At 51.3% G+C, this 19,821-nt stretch overlaps 1 protein-coding gene across 1 annotated transcript in view; it reads left to right on the top strand.

Moving 5' to 3' along the window:
* cUnh10orf71 (chromosome Un C10orf71 homolog) overlaps window positions 1-19,542 on the top strand; it is a 19,552-nt gene extending 10 nt beyond the window's left edge. Inside the window, exons 1-2 of the mRNA XM_080849130.1 lie at window positions 1-147; window positions 4,652-19,542. The exon at window positions 1-147 is cut by the window's left edge and continues 10 nt beyond it. Coding sequence (XP_080705256.1) covers window positions 4,827-18,248 — 13,422 coding nt within the window. The 5' untranslated portion in view covers window positions 1-147; window positions 4,652-4,826 and the 3' untranslated portion in view covers window positions 18,249-19,542. The remainder of the gene's footprint in view (window positions 148-4,651) is intronic.
* The last annotated feature ends 279 nt before the right edge of the window (window positions 19,543-19,821 follow it).

The following is a 19,821-nucleotide window of genomic DNA, read 5'->3' on the forward strand; positions in this document are numbered from 1 at the left end:
CTGAGCAGCAGCAGCAGCAGCTTGTGTTAAATCATGCACCATTTTTAGAAAGATTTCCAATCCTCTAGCTGTTAGTTTTACGTGTCCGTCGCAGCTAGAGAACGCTGAAGGTTTACTGTGGACCGCAGAACATAGAACGCTACTCAGGTAACAGTTCTGGAGTGGAACAGGCTTGGGCCTGGGCCTGATGTGTGTTCTCTCTGAGTTCTGTGCATGTTCTGTGTGTGTGTGTTCCCTGCCTTTCTGTGCATGTATGTGCCATAGTCACAGCCGTAATCTTAGTCCAGACTGGTAGGAGCCATTGGGAGTTCTTTACTTAGCTTTAAAATATTTTCCTAGCAGCAGAGGAGCCTTACTTGTTCGGACAAAGTTCTGTGAAGCATGTTAGGTAGTTGTGTCTGGGATTATTGGGATCTAAAGTGTTGTAGAGTGTTCTTACTTTCATGGCAGAGAATGGGTGACACAGCCATACATGTCTACGAAGAGAACAGTCCAGAGATGACATTTTGCTCTGGGCAGTGAATATGACCCATAAAATGTCTTCTCTTTCTTTCTCTCTCTCTCTCTCTCTCTCTCTCTCGCTCTCTCATACACACACACACAGACACAGGCACAAACTTTTTACTGATTCACTGCAAGTTCCTCCTGTGTCCAGTGTGTTCTGAGTGTGTGTTCCTTTGCCAGAAGTGATAAAAGCTTCAAGAGGTTTATTCTGGGATCAATGTCAGGCCAACCTGGCAGCTGCACCTTAATAACCAGCACATGATACCACACTTCACTTTTGCGTGCGTGCGTGCGTGCGTGCGTGCGTGCGTGCGTGCGTGCGTGCGTGCGTGCGTGCGTGCGTGCGTGCGTGCGGGAATACTCATCGTTATAGAATCGTTACTAAAGACATAGAGTCCGCTTCAGAAGCCGTGATCTGTTCTCTAGTGATGTTGTGTGTCGTGATGAGAGCCGACACTGCCCTGCTCATGTCAAACTAATAAACAGGTAGAGCAAATGGATGCGCTTTGGTGCCGTGTGCAGCCCCTCTATATCAGTGCAGTGTGCAGCCCTTCTATATCAGTGCAGTGTGCAGCCCCTGAGTATCAGTGCAGTGTGCAGCCCCTGAGTATCAGTGCAGTGTGCAGCCCCTCTATATCAGTGCAGTGTGCAGCCCCTCTATATCAGTGTAGTGTGCAGCCCCTCTATATCAGTGTAGTGTGCAGCCCCTCTATATCAGTGCAGTGTGCAGCCCCTCTATATCAGTGTAGTGTGCAGCCCCTCTATATCAGTGTAGTGTGCAGCCCCTCTATATCAGTGTAGTGTGCAGCCCCTCTATATCAGTGCCATGTGCAGCCCCTCTGTTTAAGTGTGCAGCCCCTCTGTATCACTGCAGTGCCGTGTGCAGCCCCTCTGTATCACTGCAGTGCCGTGTGCAGCCCCTCTGTATCAGTATCAGTGCCGTGTGCAAACCCTCAGTATCTGTATCAGTGTGCAGCCCCTCTGTTTCAGTGCAGTGTGCAGCCCCTCTGTATCTGTTTCAGTGCCGTGTGCAAACCCTCAGTATCTGTATCAGTGTGCAGCCCCTCTGTTTCACTGCAGTGTGCAGCCCCTCTGTATCTGTTTCAGTGCCGTGTGCAGCCCCTCTGTATCAGTTTCAGTGCCGTGTACAGCCCCTCTGTATCAGTGCAGTGTGCAACCCCTCTGTATCAGTGCCGTGTGCAACCCCTCTGTATCAGTGCAGTGTGCAGCCCCTCTGTATCAGTGCAGTGTGCAGCCCCTCTGTATCAGTGCAGTGTGCATCCCCTCTTTATCAGTGCAGTGTGCAGCCCCTCTGTATCAGTGCCGTGTGCAGCCCCTCTGTATCAGGTACAGGCTCTTGGGGGAATTTGCCACAGTGACAAACTTTTTCACCTGCACTGCTCCAGATTACAATATGCAAAGAGACCAGGTTAACCTTTTACCTAAAATCACTTCCGCAGTTTGTGGGCTGGACTGCAATTATTAAATATGAGACTGAAACTAGGTGTTTGGACCTAGAAGTGTTTTTGTTGGGTACAGGAGGATTTTGTGAGTGGGAATCAGAACTTTGATAATTTCAGAAGAGTAATATTTGGGCGGTGTGTAGATGTTTTGTGTGTGTGTGTGTACATGTGTGTGTTTTGTATACAAAAACTCATACAGTTGAAATGCAGGTATGGAGGTCTGCATTTATTGCGAGGATAGGATAGTCTATTTGAGTATGTGTGTGTAATGGTGGATAGGATAGTGTATGTGTGTATAACTCTGGTTTGATAGTGTATGTGTGTATAATTCAGGTTTGATAGTGTATGTGTGTATGTGTGTATAATGCGTGGATAGAATGGTGTATGTGTGTATATTTAAGGTTTCAGAGTGTATGTGTGTATTATATGTGGTTTGATAGTGTATGTGTGTATAATGGTTGGATAGGATAGTGTATGTGTGTATAATTAAGGTTTGATAGTGTATGTGTGTATGTGGGTATATTGCGTGGATAGGATAGTGTGTGTATAATTAAGATTTGATAGTGTATGTGTGTATGTGTGTAAAATGCGTGGATAGGATAGTGGATGTGTGTATAATTAAGGTTTGATAGTGTAAGTGTATGTGTGCATATAATATATGCACACATACACTTACACTATCAAACCTTAATATGTATAAGGGGTGGATAGGAAAGTTTATGTGTGTATGTGTGTATAATAGGTGGATAGGATTAGGTGAATGTGTATGTGTGTATGTGTGTATAATGGGTGGATAGGATAATGTATGTGCGTATAATGGGTGGATTCGGATTATGCTATTAGCTATTAGCTTATATCATGCTACATACCTAGGTTGTCATAGCAAAAAATAAATAAGTTGTCATGGCAATTGCCTGAGAAGTGAAACATGACACTGTTAGATCATTATGCACTTACTGTCATGATACTGGATCTACCATGATGTGCACTCAGAAAGTGTGTTCTTAAGGTCACTCCCATCCTGTCTGCACGGCATATCATTTTTTAAAGAGATGGAATTAGGAAACAGTTTCAGATTTACTGCAAACCGTAGCAAAGCTTTATCCGTCACAGTCTGGTGCACGACGATTTGCCATTCTCGTGTAAAGAGCTAGGCTTTTTAAATGTATCTCATGTATGTCATGTATAGAGCTAGGCTTTTTAAATGTATCTCATGTATCTTGTGTATAGAGCTAGGCTTTTTACATGTATCTTGTATAGAGAGCTAGGCTTTTTTAATGTATCTTGTATAGAAAGCTAGGCTTTTTAAATGTATCTTGTGTATAGAGCTTGGCTTTTTAAATGTATCTCACGTAAAGAGCTAGAGTGAGCTGTGGAATAGGGAGGGTGTGCATGTGATCAGCATGTTTGCTCCTTTGGAACCGAACTGGTGATGTTTGCAATGCTCCCATCTGCTTCATAACGGCAGTTTCACACGGTCATATCCCGATTAATGGATGCAGATTACAAACACACAGCAATGAGCAATACACTCATTCATTGAGGCCTCTGAGATTCATTAATCCATAGACATGTGAGATTCATGTTTTAGTTACTCACAGATTCACATAGTCTATTCACAGGCTCACACCCTCACACCCTCACACACACACACACACACACACACACACACACACACACACACACACACACACACACACACACACACACACACACACACACACACACAGTCACATATTCTCATAGTCTATTCACACAGACACACACACACGCTCACACACACACACACACACACACACACACACACTCACACACAGACACACACACACACACACACACACAAGCACACACACACACACACACACACACACACACACACACACACACACACACACACACACACACACACACACACACACACACCTCTGCATCATATCAGGTTTTCTTAGTGAAGCGACTAAGCCCAGACTCAGGGCCCAGTGGCTGAGTGTTTTGGAACATTTCTGCCATGTGACTCAGTGTTCTAATGCTCCTCTGCACCCATGCCCAGTTTAGACAGCAGCAGGGAGCAGGGTTACGTGGGTAGGAGAACATCTTCCTATCCTAAAAATACCCCACGTGCCACGTGTGTGTGTTTGTGTGTGTTTGTGTGTGTGTAATGTATATGTGTGTGTGTGCGTGTGCGTGCGTGTGCATGTGCGTGTGCGTGCATGTGTGTGTGTGTGTGTGTGTGTGAGATCGATTTGGCACAGTGGAGCTTGTCCTTCAGTGCGCATAGCAACAGGAGGGCTAATTTCATCACATGGAATGAAAGTTGGCGCTCACAAACTCTCACGCGCCCTGTCTCAAACATTCTCTCACGTACCTTTTCACACACACTCACACACACGATGGGTCTAGAGACCTGTCCCCTCTGTCTTCCCAGTTTTACCCCCACCCCCAGTCTCTCCATGTCTGCTCCATGCTTACGGGGGCCTTCTATTGCAAGGGTCATTTAGACTCTTAATTAGTAATTGATTACGGCTCCCAAATAGCTAATCAGTTAATGATTAAAGTACCCCCATCAGGCCCAGACCAAGGCTGGATCTGCTTGGCGGGGGTAATCGCTTTGGAATGACGTTGATGGTGAGTCCATAGCTGCTCCATACTGACCTCCATGTTGCTGTGTGTTTCTTCTCTTTCAGTGTCGGGAGAGACGCCCAGGTGAAGAGGCGGGCGCCCCTGGCACACCAGGAGTCCTAGATCATCTGCCAACCCTACAGACAGAGACAACTGTGGCACACACACACACACACACACACACAAAGAGCACATGAGTGTGTGTGTGTGTGTGTGTGAGAGCTAGTGTGTGGGTTCAGAATGAGCTCAGTGGAGAAGCGCCACAGCGGCGGTCGCCGTGGCAGCGGCCCGCGTCCGTCAGACGCGTTCAGCGACTCGTCCTTCATGGACGACACAGACCGTGAGGTCAGCAGCCTGACGGACCGCGCCTTTCGCTCTCTCTGTATCGGTGACGAGGCCGTCTACAACGACGCCGACCTCTGCTCCTCCCCCACCGAGCGCCACTGCGCCTTCGCCCAGGAGGCCACTGCCCACACCGACGCTCTCAAGCAGACAGCCAATGAGACGCTGCCGCTCACTGCTGGGGTCTGGACCTCGGAGGGGACCGGAACATTCCAAAGCTGGCTGGCAGAGGCAGTGGAGACACAGCAACATGCCCAGCAGCTCTCGTATCCAAGCAATGGCTCCACGGAGATCGGCTGGCAACAGAGGAGGAGCACGTCACGTGTCTCCTCTCTCATCAAGGCCTTCAGTGGTGGAGGGGAGGTCTTCTACGACCCCATGACCCCTGACACCATGGCAGCCAGGGACAGACACCCAGATGGTGGCGAGGCCTGGGATAGGCCGGCCCTCATGGGCCTGCAGCACAAGCTGTCTGAGTTCTCAGCCTACCAGCAGGGCTTCAGGGTGTCGGACGTAGACCCTGGCGGTTCCGGATCCTTCCTGAGGGCGTCCAAGCTGAAGAGCAGCAGCCGCTTCCACGCACTCAGCTCCACCAACCAGTTCATGCACAGCGAGTTTAGCGCCTTCAGGGCCTGGAGCGACTACAAACGCCACCAGCACCTCTACCAGCAGCACAGCGCCCCCGCCCCCTCTGCCTTCCCCCGCTGGTACGACTCGCCCGTCTACAAGGAGCTCACCTCCGCCCCGCACCCACAGAGGTCGCAGGGTCAGGAGGGTCGGAGGTTGCAGCGGCGGCCAATGGAAGATTGGGCCCAGGTGTCTTCACCACACACACCTGTGGGCGTCACACAGAAGGCGTGGCCGGTGGAGAAGCGGTGCGAGTCGGAGCTGGCAGCTAACGGAGCGCCATGGAAACGCAGACCGGGCCTTGTGCGGAGCAAGCTGCCAGGCCTCCGGCCTTCCACCGTCTCCCCGAGTGCCGACCAGCGCCGCCGACCCGACTCTGCCTTCCTCTCTGCTAGTAGTGGCAGGGGGGCAATACCACCGTGCCTCTCTGCCATGGATGACCCATTGCCTAGCAACACCACCCCGTTGCCAAGCAGCACCACTCCCTTCAGCATCTCGCAGCTGCTCACGCCCGTGCTGCACCCCCACCAGGTCGGCGACACCTCGGAGGAGCTGCGTCTGTCGCCCTTGGCAACGGACCTTTGGCTGACGGAGTTGGCACAGCCCCCCCTGGTGGAGGTGCGGCAGTTGCGCGACGGCTACAAGGCCCGCGCCTCCAGCCTGCTCTTCAACCTGAAGGACAACCGCAAGCGCGTCAAGAGCACCTACAGCCCGACTCGCTTCATGAGCGCCGAACTCAGCGACCGCAGCAGGCAGCCCTCGCAGATGGATGCCCCTGAACAAACGCAACTGCCCCCCACCAGAGACACCACCACACCACTAATACCCCAGCTCCCCAATGCAGAAATACCTGCCCCCTCCATACCCAAACTCCCCAATGCAGAAATACCTGCCCCCTCCATATCTCAGATACCCAACACTGAACTACCTGCCCCCCTAAAGCCCTCGCCCCCCCTTGCTGAATTTGCTGCTGCCCACTTGCCCCCGGCCCCCGGTTCTGAAATCTCAGCTCCTCTAGTCAGCATGGAAGACTTACCCCCGGCAACAGACCCAGAGGGTGGCAGGAACCCAATCCTGCCACTTATCTCTGCCCCCCCTGCCCCCTCTATTGCACCTGCCCGAATTAAAGGTTTTGCCCCCCACACTAATGCCAACGGGTCATGTGACTACTTGGCCCCAGCGCCAGAGAGAGTGCCTGACTACGAAGGCCTCTTCTCTGGTGACGCCGGGCAGAGTGAGCGGGACAAAGGACACACCTCACACACAGATGGGCAACTCATGTACGACACACACACCACCTCCAGCTCAGTGAACACGCAGAGTCAGGAAGCTGCCACAGACACCAACCCCAAAACACACACACTGACAGACACACACCCAGCTCGCCATCCTGAGCTGGACAGGCTGACCTCAGCAGGTCCTGTGGAGCACTCCCCAGTGTCCTCGCTCATGAGAACAACACAGGCCACTGGCGCTGCCCGCAAAGATGCCACCTCCATGCACCAGAACAGCAGCGCCAACCCCGACTCAGGCACCCATGCCCATGCCACCACTGCAGGAAGATATGCCTGGAGCCAGCAGCACGGGTGGCATTTGACTGGGGGCATCAGTGAGGGTGTTAGTGGGGGCGTTAGTGAGGGGGTAAGAGGGGGCATTGGTGGGGGCATTAGTGAGGGGGTAAATGAGAGCCCCAGAGGGCAGATTGCTGCTCTGATCGACAAGGACAGAGAAAGAAGATCCACTCTGACTCTGAAGCAGGACGTGTCCCCCACACACACACTGCCTATCTCGCATGTACAAACATGCAACCCCACACACACCCCGACACACATGCAGGCACACACACACACACAGGAGCAAAGGACAGACAGGGAGAGTGAGAGACTTTATCCAGATGAGAAAAACTCTGCAGTCTTAATGGAGGAGACAAAGGTGCTTACAGATGCATATAATTACAACACCACACACACGCAACACTCACACGATACTTATTATTACAACCCAACACACACGCACACTGCTTATCCTTACAACTCCCCGCACACCCAACACACACCTGGCACACATTACTATAACCCCACACACACACATGACACACATCTTTATAACCCCACTCAAACACAACACACACATGACCCACATCACTGTAACCCCAAACACACCCAAAACACACAGGAGCCGTACACTTTTACGGATGCACATCACTATGACCCCACACACACTCAAAGCAGACCCGAGGAGCACAGGTGTGAGGATACACACAGCTTTAATCCCTCTCTCACCCACTTCACACATGACGACCCTGGCACACATCACTCTCATGCCCCATACACACACACACTCGCAGGGACACACACAGTTACAGATGCACATCCTGTTTATCCTCCACACACACACACACTTGCAGCTACAGAAGCGCACGGTGTTTATGCTCCACACACCCAGCATACACATGAAGACGCACATGTGTTTACAGACGAGCACCTCTATAACACTGCATACCCACAGCACTCACGTGAGGAAGCTTATGGGCCTAAGGACACGCATGACTACAGCCCGACACACACCTGGCACACACACACAGCCACAAACGCACCTAAGGACAGGCATCACTACAGCCCGACACACACAAAGCACACACACACGGAAGTAGTGAACAGTGCTCGTGAACAGACCATCTCAAATGCACTGGTGGGAGGGGAAAATGGCCGCTCCAAAAGCGTAGATGCGTATGGCACAAAGAGGGCTGAGCAGGGACACACAGCATCATCCCCTCCAAAAGATCCTGAACACACGTCCCGTAAAGACACTGAATGGCTGTCTCATATGAACCCAACGCGTGGACAGAGTCTGGAGAGCACACCATCAGAGAGAGAGGGTCCACAGGCTTCTAGAGTGGCAGGCAAAGAGCAGGCAGGTCAACAGAAGCATGTTGCGCCAGTAATGGAAGAAAAACCCTTTAGGAGGGGCATAGCCACAGACGCTCCGTCACACACACTTGACCAGGAGAAGGAGGGGAGTCTGAGGAGGCCGGAGGAGAGGAGCAGTTATAGGAGCAGGAGCTCGTCAAGACCGGACATGAGATTGGAGCAGAGGAGCGCCAAGAGTCAGGACTACAGCACAGGCCAGACTAACGCCAGGAGTCAGGACTACAATAACGCCAAGAGTCAGGACTACAGGATAGGCCAGACAAACGCCAAGAGTCAGGACTACAGGGTAGGCCAGAATAACGCCAAGAGTCAGGACTACAGCACAGGCCAGACAAACGCCAAGAGTCAGGACTACAAGACAGGCCAGACTATCGCCAAGAGTCAGGACTACAAGACAGGCCAGTCTAACGCCAAGAGTGAGGACTACAAGACAGGCCAGACTAATGCCAAGAGTCAGGACTACAAGACCGGCCAGACTATCGCCAAGAGTCAGGACTACAAGACCGGCCAGACTATCGCCAAGAGTCAGGACTACAAGACAGGCCAGTCTAACGCCAAGAGTGAGGACTACAAGACAGGCCAGACTAATGCCAAGAGTCAGGACTACAAGACCGACCAGACTATCGCCAAGAGTCAGGACTACAAGGCAGGCCAGACTATCACCAAGAGTCAGGACTACAGCACAGGGCTGGAGGCTTCTTCAACACAGCCACACCACACAGCCAACAAACAGTTAAATATAAACAACCAACCTAAAGACAACAACAGTCAGTTGACTGTCAACAAGCAGCCTTCAAATAGCACCCACACAATAAACAACACCCAGCCAGCCTACAAAAAGGGTCCGGACTACACCAGAGGTTTGACACCTACAACAGCACAGTCACATCAGCCAACAGCCACCAACCAGCCAAGCAGCCAGCTCAAAGACCATCTGCCCACAAACAACATTAATCCACATGTTAAAAACCCACCAATAAACAACATCCATCCACCTCTTAACAACCAGCAGCCTCTCAATAGCCAGCAGCCTGTCAACAACCAGCAGCCTGTCAAAAACCAGCAGCCTCTAAATAACCAGCAACCTCTCAACAACCAACAGCCTGTCAATACCAGTCCTAATGTGAGCAGTCAGCCCACAGTAAATAAACCCCAAGCTGTCAGCAACGAGCATCACACCAGCAAACAAACCCTAGTCAGCAGCCCACAGCCTAGCAACACTAAAGCGGACCCTGAGGGTCACCACCCTGAGCCAGTTGTAAAACAGCAGCCCATAGTCAACCCTCAGACGGCATGCTTTTCTCAGGACTCCATAATCAAGGCTCAGGCGACACGCTTCTTTCAGGATTCTATAGTCAACACTGAGACAGCACACTTCCCTCGGGATTCTACTTCCTCTTCACAGGCACCACCCCCACTGCTAAACCCCCCACTCACATCCAATCAGAAACAACAATACGCTCCACATGCAACCAATCACAAACAGGCAAATGCTCCTCTCACAACCAATCAGAGTCAACACTTAAACCCAACTCTTATGACAAATCAGAATCAAAAGCTAAACCCTCTGGTAGCAGCTACTCAGAAACTGCCAAATCATCCATTCATAACCAGTCAGAATCAACAGCTGAACCTTCCTCCCAAAGCCAATCAGAGTCCACAGCTCAACCCTACTCTCACAGCCAATCAGAGTCAACAGCTAAACCTTCCTCCCACAGCCAATCAGAGTCAACAGCTAAACCCTACTCTCACAGCCAATCAGAGTCAACAGCTAAACCCTACTCTCACAGCCAATCAGAGTCAACAGCTAAACCCTACTCTCACAGCCAATCAGAGTCAACAGCTAAACCCTACTCTGACAGCCAATCAGAGTCAACAGCTCAACCCTACTCTCACAGCCAATCAGAGTCAACAGCTAAACCCGACTCTCACAGCCAATCAGAATCAGCATCCAAACCCTCAGTTCTCAACTTATCAGAGTAAACAGCCACACCCTCCCCCTCACACCAAACATAATGCACTACCTGCCCAGAATCCAATGGCAGCGGATGTGGATGTGGAGACAGGGCGGGGCTTGTCACGGCAGAGAAGAGAAGAGCGCTTCAGCATAAGTGACATCCTCTCCATTCGAGACAAAGAGCTGATGCGCCGCGAGCGCATGAAGGAGATTCGCCAGGGCCTGGGTGATGTCACACAGCCAGCCAATCAGAGAGGCACTGAGCATGCAAACACACCTGATGGGAAGGATGATACACACACCGCAAAGGTGGAAGTGACTGCTGTCAGCAACCCAGACACAGGTGTATCACTCACAGGTGGAAATGAGAGGTTTGTCACAAATATAGGATTCCCACGGAAAGAAAATGACATGCTGAGAAACCCTGGGAGTAAAGACCAGTTTGAACAGGGTTTGAGTAAGGACCTGTTTGAACAGGGCTTGAGTAAAGACCGGTTTGAACCGGGCTTGAGTAAGGACCGGTTTGAACAGGACTTGAGTAAAGACCGGTTTGAACAGGACTTTAGTAAAGACCGGTTTGAACAGGGTGTAAATTGCAGGAGAGAGCCTGAGAAGACTTCAAGTAAAACCTTCTCCTACAAAGAGAAAGCCCAAACCAAACAAGAAATCCTGACGTCCAAAGTAAAAGCACACGCTCAGAAAGAAATATCAGCCCTGAAGGAGAAGGGCTTTTTGTCTAGAAACACCCCTAAACAACTCCCTACGGCAGTGAGGGAGAAAGGCCCAGAACAACCTCCACAGGTAAAGAAAGAAATCACAGCTGACAAGCTTAACCACTTGTTCAAAGATCTCACAAAGTATGGAGAACCCAAAGTAGCAGAGTCGGACAACCTAAGTCAGACCCCAATGCCTGATGTCTTAGAACCATCAGCTTTAGTAACACTGACTAACGACGCACACCCAGAGGCTGTGGGCCCAGCAGTTACCAACCCAGAGGCTGTGCAGCTTGAGGCAAACCCTGTTAAGGACACACACACTCTCAAGGACCCACAAACTCTCAAGGACTCACACACTATCAAGGACACACACACTCTCAAGGACTCACACACTCTCGAGGTCACACACACTATCAAGGACACACACACTCTCAAGGACTCACACACTCTCGAGGTCACACACACTCTCAAGAAGAGAGATGCAGCGGAACTGCAGCCCACACTCAAACCAAAAGCTCAGGCTGTAAGTGGTCTGGATGGGGAGCTCAAACCAGCTGTTCACCTTCAGGGTAAACACAGCGCTGAAGACCAGATCTCACCTGTCCAGACACCTGTAGAAGCCAGCTACACAGATGTGCGTGACCTTGGGACACATCAGAAACAGGAGAAGGAAGCCAACACTGTGCAGACAAGAGATGAAGAGAAGGCCAGAATGAGGGAGCAGCGCCACGCCAAGAAGGAGCTGAGGAGGAAAGACGACACGGCCGCATTCAAACCTGAGGCTGAGCCGTCTCCTGCACACAGAGAGATGGGCAATGATGGGAAAGACACAGTTTCAAAGGAGAAGGCACAGTCAAAGGAAGGGTTAGCTTTTAAACAGAAAGAGATTTCCCACAGTGACTTTAGTGCAACCAAGGAAAGAACCATGTCAAACATCTCGGGAAGTCATGGGGAGCATGTCAAAGAACAGGCCCTGCCGAACAAGAGAATGCCCTCTGAATCCAAACTGAGGGATGCAGGTGAACAGGCTAACACTGCTAGAAATGCTAACGGATCTATGCTAATGCTAACAGGGGCACGAAGTAACAGAGATGATCAGCTCAAAGACACAGGGGCCTCTGCAGATCCAAATCTCCAGGTTCCTGAACACGCAGATACAGGAACCAACACCAGGCGGAATGACACATCTAACCAATCAAAATCTGGTATTACAGAGTCCATGCCCTTACCTGTCCGATCAAAAGACTTTACAGAAGCTCCGCCTTTAACCCCTCAGGATCAAAATGAAGTGGTGCCACAGAAGGGGCAGCTAAGAGGAACAGATCTGATGTCCGGTCAGATCAAGCCGAATGAATCTGATCTCCAACCAACTCCAGCATATTCTCTTCCCCTTCCCCTCCCCCTCCCCGTTCCCCCAGGCAACCACACAACACCTGAGACACCCAGTGAGCCAGATGACCTCATTATGGTGGGGGGCGAGGCAGGGGCCAATCTCTCTTCAGGGGCGGGGGCAGACTTAATCAATGTGAAAGAAACCCCTAATGCCATCAGAGCACATACTGAGGAGACCAGTGAGAGTGCAGCAGAGGGAGAAGACACTCATGCGGGCAAAGTTGAAGATACAAGTGATACTGGTGAGGCAGGCTTCTTCCTGGAGATCCAGTCGATTGTCGGCTACGTGAAACTGCCCACTGCCTGGGCAGACCCATGGACAGAGGAGAGAGGAGACCAACAGCATGGCCTGCCCGTGTCCTCCGGGGGAGAGGGGAATGCTTCTCCAAAGGAGAAACATCAGAAAGAACACAAACAAGAACCCCAGAAAGAACACAAACAAGAACACCAGAAAGAACACAAACAAGAACCCCAGAAAGAACACAAGCAAGAACACCATAAGGAACACAAACAAGAGCAGCAGAAAGAACACAAACAAGAGCAGCAAAAAGAACTCAAGCTAGAACAGCAGAAAGAACTCCTGAAAGAACACAAACAAAAACCCCAGAAAGAACACAAACAAGAGCAGCAGAAAGAACACAAACAAGAACTCCAGAAAGAACACAAACAAGAGCAGCAGAAAGAACACAAACAAGAAAAGCAGAAAGAACACAAACAAGAACTCCAGAAAGAACACAAACAAGAGCAGCAGAAAGAACACAAACAAGAGCAGCAGAAAGAACACAAACAAGAACCCCAGAGAGAACACAAACAAGAAAAGCAGAAAGAACACAAACAAGAACTCCAGAAAGAACACAAACAAGAGCAGCAGAAAGAACACAAACAAGAGCAGCAGAAAGAACACAAACAAGAACTCCAGAAAGAACACAAACAAGAACTCCAGAAAGAACACAAACAAGAACACCAGAAAGAACACAAACAAGAGCAGCAGAAAGAACACAAACAAGAACTCCAGAAAGAACACAAACAAGAACACCAGAAAGAACACAAACAAGAACCCCAGAAAGAACACAAACAAGAACACCATAAGGAACACAAACAAGAACACCAGAAGGAACACAAACAAGAACACCAGAAGGAACACAAGCTTGAACAGCAGACAGAACAGCCAAAAGAACAGAAGCAAGACCAGGAACAACCCAAAGAAGAACATCAAAGAGAGCAACGGAAAGTACAGAAGCAAGTCGATGAGAGTGTGCACACGGCAGAAGCAGGAGAGAAGATTACCTGTGAAAATGAGAAGGTAGAAAGAGGACATGCTGGACTGCAGCCCCTTAAGGAGGAGACAGAGAGAGATAACCGTAGTTTCATTAGAAAGGAGGAGGCTGCAGGGAAAGCACAGAGAGATCCTGAAACTGGGAAGGAGAAAGGGCTTGTGAGTGAACCTAGTGGAAAAACAAAGACACCCAATGACAACCACAAACCTCAGCTAGAGAACACGGAGGGCAGTGTAGCCAAGGATAAGGCAAGGCAGGAGGTAACAGTGCCCCCTAGAGGTGAATCATCACTCAGCAGGCACTCAGAGGAGAAGAGTGAGTCCATGAAAGTGATAGAATTGGAGAGAGCGGCGAGCAACATAGAAACACACACCCGAGGGCCTGCTGGGCTGAGCCAGGCTCACACCGACCACCAGACTAGTGTAGTTACGGACAAAGCCGGAGAGAGAAAACAGAAAACAACAGGAATCGCCTCAGAACTGAAACACACAGCAGACCTCAGAGATAAAACCCTGACAAACAAAGGAGACTTCTCTGACTCTAAACGGACTACAGAATCCAGTAATCAAATACAGGCAACAACCAGAGATGCCCCTCAGTCTTACCCAGCTGCAGCCAAAAAACTATCGCTCACTACTAGAGAGCCCACTCACTCTAAACCTAATACAGACCTTAGAAAGGAAACACAGAAAACGATTGTAGATGTCCCTAAGGCTAAACTCACTGCAGATGTTAAAGATGTAACACAGAAAACAAGAGAAGATAGCTTTGTGTTTAGACCCACAGCAGACCTCAGAGACAAACCACAGCAAAGAGGACAGGCCCCTGAATCTGAAACAACTACAGACGTTAAAGATGCCACACAGAAAACAAAAGTAGATGTCCCTGGATCTAAAACCAATACGGCAGCCCTTAAGGATGTAACACAGAAAATCTCAGCAGACGCCTCAGAATCTCAACCCCCAGCAAAGTTCAGAGCCACAGCAGGACGACCCTCAGACTCTAGGATCCAGGAGCCCTTAGTGGAGCAGCCAGCCCAAGACCCCAGCAGAAGAGAAGCCAGAGTTATGAATGACCCCCCTAAGATCACTAATATGGCCCCAGAGGAGGGGCGTAGACATAAAGTGGAGCCAGAGGCATCTGGAGCATCCTCTCAGAGACACCTGATGGAGAGGAAGGAGGAGATTAAACATGGCAAGCCAGCAGGTGGAGATGTTAATGCCCCTGCCAAGGCATGGGCGCCGCCTGGGAGTTCACACAAGGACAGGGTGGATGCCAAGGTGGATGCTAGGCCACAGCCAAGTGGGCATCGCCCCCATCAGGCGATGGCAGATCATTCCCGGATCACTCCGGTACCCTCTGCCCCAGAACACAGAGAGATGCGGGGGAGTGGGAGACAGAGAGGAGAGGCCATGGAAAAAGAGAGAGGAGGGAGGGAGAGAGGAGATGCCATGGAAAAAGAAAGTGGACAGAGGGAGATAGGACAGTCTATCGAAAGAGATCGAGGAAAGAGGGAAAGAGGACAGTCCATCGAGAGAGAGAGAGGAAGGAGGCAGAGAGGACAGTCTATCGAGAGGGTGAGAGGAGGGAGAGAGCTTCATCCAGGAGACAGAGATAAAGGGAGGGTAACAGGGATAGAACCCAGTTCAGGAGAGAAGGGGAGGAAGGAGAGGGAGACTCATTCAGGAAAGCCCCTGGAGAGAGGTAGAGGACAGACAGAGCTCCTGGAGAGCCGGAGAGGACAGACAGAGCTTCATTCTGGAGAGAGACAAGGAGGGAACAGAGAGAGGCACACCACTACTGCAGAGGAATCAGAGTCCCACAATGCACTGCCCAGCGCTGAGCGAGGGAAACCCTCAATCAAAACCCCTGCGCGTTCTGCAGAGGACACACCCCTGCAGGACTCTAAGGACCCAGCCCCTGGTGCAGGAGGATCCACCCCTGGCCCAGCCTCTACCCTACAGGGTCCTAAAGACCCTAGTCCTGTTGCTGCTCACACAATAACGCCTAGAGGCCCTGCCCCTGCTGCAGTAGGATCTGCCCCTCTCCAGACACGCTCCCCAGAGAAGGAGTTGCCTAGCGAGCGGCGCAGAGGCAGGTCTGCCTCCAGACCTGAGATCTCTGCCCTGGCTGACTACGCCCGTCTGAGAGTTCTCCCAGATCAGGACCATGATATCACAGCCGATGATTCTTTGTTCCCTGTCTCACTAACACACACCGAGACTGTCATCGCCGACAGGGCCAAAAGGGAGGCCGATGCCAACATGGCACGCGTGCTGAGGTACAGGGAGAGGGAGAAGCACACCGCCAGCAGAGTGCCTGAACACAGGGCTGAGTTGGCCAACACCAGACGAGAGAACCACAAGCATGCTACTCCAGCTGCGTCACTCACTGCAGAGGATCATGGGAAGACAGGGGCACTTGCAGGCCAACAGCGTGAGCGAGGCAGGGAGGACAAAATTAGTGGGGTGGAGCTCCGGCAGCACGGGGGTCAGTGGGGTCGCCAGCATGGTCCACTTACTGCCCTCACTCAGCCCTCGCAGGTCAAAGGTCGTCGCCGTGGCACCTCCTTGCCCAGAGAGGCCATTCGGGACGTATCGGCTGAGAGGGAGTTCTACCACCAGCCAGTGACTGCCACCCAGCGCGTCCGATCTGGCGTCCCAAAGAAGACCTCCCAGAGCCCAGTGGTGGGGGCAGGGGAGAGGGGGCAGGATGGCAGAACAGAGGAGCCGAGGACGGAGCCGGAACCAGAGCTAGAGCCTCTGCAATACTACTCCGTCAACTCTCTGGAGCCGACCCCCAAACCTGCACATGAACCAGAGACGCCACCCCACGGGCACACGATAGCACCCAAGCACACACAGCATCTGGCAGCGGCTAAACACACACTGCAGCCTGCTCGTGATCAACCGAATGCACCCAAACACACAATACAGCAGGCAGGACAGGACAGTGGGTTGCCTGTAAAAAGCAATAAGGAAGACTTTACCCAGGATTACCCAACCACCGGGAAAGATGAGAATAACTTTTTCCAGAATGCAGCACAAGTGTCAGGAAGAGGTGAAGGTGGCTTTACCCAGAATGCTCTGCCTGTTACAAGAGGAGGAGAGGGTGTCTTTACACAGCCCCTGGTGGACCACGGGAGGTCGCAGGTCATCGCTGCCCCACGGTCTAACCCCTCTTCTCCTGCGCTTGGGAAGCCCATCATGTTCAACGTGAAGGACAACACCTTCAGGGTAGCCTCGGTAACCAAAGCTGTGAAGCCACGCTTCCACCGCAGCGTCTCGGAAACCTTTTGGACAGAGTCGCAGCAGCAGGGCGGGGGCGAGAGGGCCGAAGACCTCCTCTATCCCCCCACCGACCTCCAGATCACCCCTGGCAACACCCCCCATGGGGACCCCGCCCTCCTGGCCCACTCAGCCGCAGCGCTCCACCACCTCTCCCAGGCCAGAGACGCCCTCTCCCGTGACGTGTATCATGATGTGTATCCTCCGACTGAGTCGCCCGCCCCTCGGGAGTTTGTGGGGCGGTTCCGACGAAGCCTGGCCCCGGACGATGACGAGACACGCTCACTGGTGAGTGTCCTGTCTGAGGATGTCGGGGACCTGTCGGACCTGGAGCGCCCTGATTCGGTGTGCAGCATGAGCAGCCAGTCGGGCCGCCCCCCTACCGTGCCCCCCAAAACTGAAAAGGCACTGCGGCGTGCCAAACGCCTCACCACACGCCGGCTGAAGAAGGCGGAGACCAAGATCGTCGCCAGCGTTCCCTCCTCGCCCACGCAGGTGCTCAGCGCCCCCCTGCAGCTGCCACATGCCCCCCCTGCCCAGTATCACCTGAGCACAGGGTTCGCTCCCACGGCAACTGGGGTGGTCAGCCCACCCTACCCAGTTGCCCAGCGAAGGCTGCTGCAAGACCCCAACTCTGGGCAATACTTCATGGTTGATGTTCCACTACCCGTCAAGACCAAGACCTTTTTTGACCCACAGACAGGGAAGTACGTACGCCTCTCCGTCCGCCAGCCACCAGAGGGGGCGCTGTCTCCACCCCAGTATATGGTGTACCCAGGGTACCTGCCGATGCCCGTCTCCACGCTTCCCACCACCCGCTCCAGCTCACAGATGTCTGCCCCCGCCACCCTCATGCAGGAGCAGGATGTCCGCCAGGCCTCTGGTGCCCCCTGGGGGTTGGAGGAGGAACGGCAGCGCTACGGCAGGGAGGAGAGACTGGGGATGGGGCAGGGGCAGGGGCGAGGCCAGGTCAGCTACAGGACACAGGAGCAGCCGGAAGATGCCCCGTTGTACAAGAGGCAGTTGGGGGACAGCTCACAGAGACACAAGGGTCAGTTGGGGGACAGCTCACAGAGACACATGGACATCATCACCATGAGTGAACTGGAGGACTTTGCCATGGAGAGTGGATGACATCTGTAGAATCGTGAGCCTGCGTGAGGAGATTGTGTGACGTCTGTAAAGGCAAGATAGAAACTGTTCCCTGCAGAGGTCTCGGAAGGAACAGATCCTTCCGGAATGATCACAGTGGACTCCAGGGATAACAGTTGATCACTGTGTAAGGCTGAGTGCTCTGTGTTGCTCATGTACCTACTGCGGTGGTGGATACCTCACGTATAACTAGGCTGCTCTCTCTGTGTGTGTAGTGCCTCATGCATACCTAGACAGCTTTGTGTGTGTGTTCACCTGTAACCGCAGAGGTTTGGGTGATCTGTAATGGGGCACTGGTAAAGATTGACATTACAATGCTGTTTTTTGTTGTGTTTAAGGCGCAATATGTGTTTAAGTGTTTGTTGCCTTAAAACAATGATTTTAATACAGTGTTTCTTGTCTTGTATTGCTGTCTGTTTCAATCCCCTGTATTACAACTATTATTTATTTTTATTTAATTTGTTCCTGTCCTGTAAAATGCAAACTAGTGAATGAGAAACTCCTGAGATTACAGATGTGGTAAAATGCACAGGAACAATGTGAGCTTCAAACTGTTATCTCTAAGGGAGGTTCAAGAACATGTTTACTTTTAAGACTACATATGCCCCACCCCACCCCCCCACCCCTAACCGTTTAAAGTTGCAATCAGTACCTTCTGTAAACAGAGGTGTTTTCTTATGACTACTGATGAAAGAACTGCAAACCATTCCATTTTTCAGTGTGTCTTTGGAGTGTGTTGTGACTGTTCTCATAGAGGTCAAGGCCTTAACAAAAGAATGCAGAATTTTAATGATACTAATCTTCTCTGGAGTCTGGTGTATTGGACAGCACTCCTTGTTTATTTTTATTGTGTGATTCCTTGAGCGCTTTGGTGATTGTCCAGGCCTTAGAGCCAGACTGTCACAGACGACCTCTGTAACCTCAGAGACCTCCATGACCTCCGTGAGGGCAAGAGCATGGGTCTGTGTGTTGCCATGGAGGGGAACTGGATGTGAGGAGGAGATGATGGTGGTGATTAATGGTCACATTCAGAGCATAATTAAGCTAATTATTACTGTGAAATGCCACCTAATGGCTCCCAAGGCTTGGATTTGATCACAAATACTCTATGGCAGAATGGTTTTCTTATGAGTAGATAGGGTTATGTGTATGAAAGAAAAGCCATGATATATCTGTAAAATACTGAAAGATGGCTGTACTACCAAAGGGTCTTCACCAGGTGCCTTGTACCATGAACCTGTTAAGTAAAACATTTCAAATAAAAACCTACAAGAGGTTCCTGTTTCTTTACTCGTTGTCTAAATACGTGTATCAGTAAAGATTTATACCCGGCCAGTGTCCAACATTGTGATTGGCTCTTTAAATCATGTGTTTGTTTAATCTTCCTGGCCTCAATCTTCAGACGGGGGTGGTTCCTTGCTCTATGGGAGCCTCTAGTGGGTTATTGTGGTACTACATCATACAGGAGGTGTACTGTCAGAGGGATGGGCTACTTTGTGTTCAGATCTCCATGACTCCATAGTCATACGGCAGATGGGTTTAATTCTCGAAGCAG

Source organism: Sprattus sprattus, assembly GCF_963457725.1.
Source record: "Sprattus sprattus genome assembly, chromosome: 12".
Taxonomy (NCBI): domain Eukaryota; kingdom Metazoa; phylum Chordata; class Actinopteri; order Clupeiformes; family Clupeidae; genus Sprattus; species Sprattus sprattus.